Below are 3441 nucleotides of genomic sequence, written 5' to 3' on the forward strand. Positions count from 1 at the left end.
GATATTGATACGTCTGCCTCCTGGAGAGTGTTGTTCACTTGGTTGGCTGTTGTGAAGGGCTTTCTCTTCACCATGGAGATTATTCTGCGATCATCACTGTTGTCTTCTGTGGGCGCCCAGGTCTTTATGCATTGATGAGTTCACCAGTGCTTTCTTTCTTTCTCAGGATGAACCAAACTGTAGATTTTGCCACTCATGGACCACTATTGTAGCAATTTCTCTGATGTTTTTTTCTGTTTTTGCAGCTTAAGTATGGCTTGTTTCACCTGCATGGAGAGCTCCTTTGACCGCTTGTTTACTTCACAGCAAAACTTTCCAAATGCAAGCACCRCACCTCAAATCAACTCCAGGCCTTTTATCTGCTTCATTGAGAATGACATAAYGAAGGGATAGTCCACAGCTTTCCATGAAATAGCCTTGGAGTCAATTGTCCAATTACTTTTGKTCCCTTTAAAAACAGGGTGGCACATGTTAAGGAGCTGAACCTCCTAAACCCTTCATCCAATTTTAATGTGGATACCCTCAAATGAAAGCTGAATGTCTGGACTTTATGTCCATGTACTTTATATAACCATAACTTGAATAAGTTTCAGTAAAAAGGTAAAAAGACAAAATGTGTGTCAGTGTCCAAATATATATGGACCTAACTGTATGTCAAACTTAAGGCCCATGGGCCAAATCAGGGCCTCATTAACTTTTTATCTGGCCCAAAGTTAATGCTTCAAATGTGAAATGATTTTATCTTTTTTGTCACTCTTTTTTTGACAGTTGGCCAATTTTTCACAAATCTTTGACTTTGGCTACAATCAACTTTATTTAGCTTTTTCTGTATTTATTTCTGATTTTAAATCCAAATATTTGGATTTTTAATGAGGGGTTTTACTTTTTACCAGATTTGGTGAATTGTGATCAGAGTGGAAATTAAAAATGATCTCCACTGGCCACAGTGGCATTTTAATACCTAGTTTTCCTGGGTTTTATTTAGKGRTTGCATCAAAAAATAGAGGAATGTTGAGAATTAAAAGGGGCGGACATTTTTTATTTACTGTCGCTGGTGCATTGTTCAAATTTACACATCACTTCATATATTTATCCGTATTTGGCCAACGTCGGGTGTTAATTTCCATCCCTCATTGTAGGGCTGGGCGGTATGACCTCACATTCATGTCACAGTATAAACTGAATCACTTCACGGTAAAGGTATATATCACGGTAGAAAATTATAATAAAATGTTAAGATAATGTAAATTTTAGAGAATTTTTTTTGCAGAAAACTGTAATCATAATTAAACCCAACATTTTTGCTTTAATATCTGCCTGCCAAACAATGAGCTTCTGTCTGCTGAACTTATCAGCTGCTGCTCTGCTGCGCGCTCATCTTCATCATCTTCATCATCAGAGCAGAAGCGCATGTTACATTAGYAAGATGGATTTATGACTGAACGAACATCCGTGTCTTTTTTAAATCACCTCTCTGGGTAAAAAGGATCCAATACTTTTATGTTTAAGCAAGTAATTCATGACATCCTTTACTGACCTAGGTTTTCATGACATGCTGTTCATCTGCAGAYAGAATGATTAAAGTCAGAACAAGATCTGCTAACAACAATAATCATTCTCAGCTATCACTTGTGTTTATCTTTGTGTTTTCCATTGACCTTGTATCAAATCTTGCTAAGATGACAGAATGGTGTTTGTTTATATATGAGGCCTCTCGAGACACGGTGTTCAACAGTTCAACAGCAGTATGGAGAGACAGTGACAGAGAGATAAACAAATTTTTTCTCCAACAATTGGGTGTAAAAAACTACAGTTGTTAAAGCTTCACTCTGCGCGACATGCAGCGGGAGGGAGGAGGAAATGGTCCTGCAACATGACGTAACTTTTCTGCAGCAGGAGGAGGAAATTTTGAGGATTTATTCTCTCTATACGTGTTTTAAAATGCTAGAATTTCTTCATTATATTTCAAACTCCAATTTCAAAGGCCAACTTCATACCATTTCTACCGGTAACGCATATACCGCACAGCCCTACCTCATTGTAATAAAATCTAAATGAAAAAATAAGTCATGCTAATGATGACATTTTTAATCCTTTGTGCTTGTTATGGATGCAACATAAAACATAATTTGGAAAAGATAGTTTGGATTTCTCTAAAAATGATTTGGTATAGACAATGTTTTTAGTAAATATTGACAAATTGGGCCTTGATTTCGACCAAGTTTTGAATTTGTGTAACTGAGTTTGACCCCCCCTGCTCTCTATTCATTTGTGACAGGGATATGTCATATTATTTTTTTAAGGTGCTGTAGGGCCGGGTAAAGGTGAAGCCAGCGATGAGGATGATGATAACGAGTTTTTCGACGCCATGGAAGAGGCTCCTGAGTTCATCACTGTACCTGCCGACCCGCAGTTCCACAAGTCAGTGTTTTGCCTCTCAGCACCCATTTATCTTTCATCTCTCTTCCTTTTCTGACACGTTGTTTGCTAAAGTCAAAAGGGTTTTGTTCAGAATGTGGTTGATTGGTTTTTGGTTTGGAATCAGATTTTTTTTAGGGGCACACCGATAAATTGACACAGATTTCCTTAATTTTGGAAGATCAGAGAAAAAGCTTCCAAAAAAATTGGTATCGGCCAAAATCCGTATGGATCAGGTCAGACATTTTTAAGATCTGTGATCAGACAGACAACTGCAATCAGTGCACCCCTGGTTTTATGTATTTTTCTACATTTCAGGACAGAGTAGATGTAGTTTTAATTGCGAGTCTCTTTCAGAAGATCGAGCAGTAACGCCAGCGGTCTCAACAATGAAATGTGTGCTGACGATCAGTCGGTACGTCTTGTTCCGGTTCATCTCTTCTTTAGATTCTTTGTGGTTTAGAAAAAAGTTACTTTTGAAACAGTAATTTAACTATAGAAGTTTATTAATTTTTTTAGCTCAACGAGGAGCCTCTGGCGATGAACCAAGAGTCCCCCTCTCAGGACTTAGTGCCCCTAAAAAAGAGGCGAACGCGCATCCCGGACAAACCGAACTACTCTCTCAACTTGTGGAGCATCATGAAGAACTGCATCGGCAAAGACCTGTCCAAGATCCCGATGCCTGTGAGTATCAGCAGCACTGCCAGGCATTTTCATCAGGCGTTAGCTAGAGGGGTAGAAAACCGTGCCAAACCTTAGAAAAGTTTGTTTTTTTACACTATGTAAATTTGGTAAACATCTGTAAACTTTGTATGCAGCATGAGGGTGACCACAATTATGTTATGAAGCCAGAGGAAGTCACACACAGAATAAATTGTTTCTGCTTGGATAGAGGTGGGTAGCGATGTTGCAGTTATTGTTGTTGTTTTCACTAACTCTGCTCCAGGTCTGTCTGTAACTTTTTTTTATATTTGTAAACTTCTGTAATTTTTATAAGTGAGGAAGGAGGTGTGCTTTATGTGT

General features: G+C 38.4%; 1 protein-coding gene across 2 annotated transcripts in view; it reads left to right on the forward strand.

Annotated features, from left to right (window-relative positions):
• LOC106525344 (oxysterol-binding protein 1) overlaps window positions 1-3102 on the forward strand; it is a gene marked incomplete at its 3' end in the record, with an annotated part of 13500 nt that extends 10398 nt beyond the window's left edge. Inside the window, 3 exon segments of one of the 2 annotated variants that reach the window (XM_014019545.1) lie at window positions 2304-2421; window positions 2779-2833; window positions 2938-3102. In XM_014019545.1, the coding sequence (XP_013874999.1) occupies window positions 2304-2421; window positions 2779-2833; window positions 2938-3102 (338 nt within the window). 2 annotated transcript variants of the gene reach the window in all.
• Window positions 3103-3441: the final 339 nt, after the last annotated feature.

The sequence above is a fragment of the Austrofundulus limnaeus genome, unplaced genomic scaffold, assembly GCF_001266775.1.
Source record: "Austrofundulus limnaeus strain Quisiro unplaced genomic scaffold, Austrofundulus_limnaeus-1.0 Scaffold223, whole genome shotgun sequence".
In the NCBI taxonomy this organism is placed as follows: domain Eukaryota; kingdom Metazoa; phylum Chordata; class Actinopteri; order Cyprinodontiformes; family Rivulidae; genus Austrofundulus; species Austrofundulus limnaeus.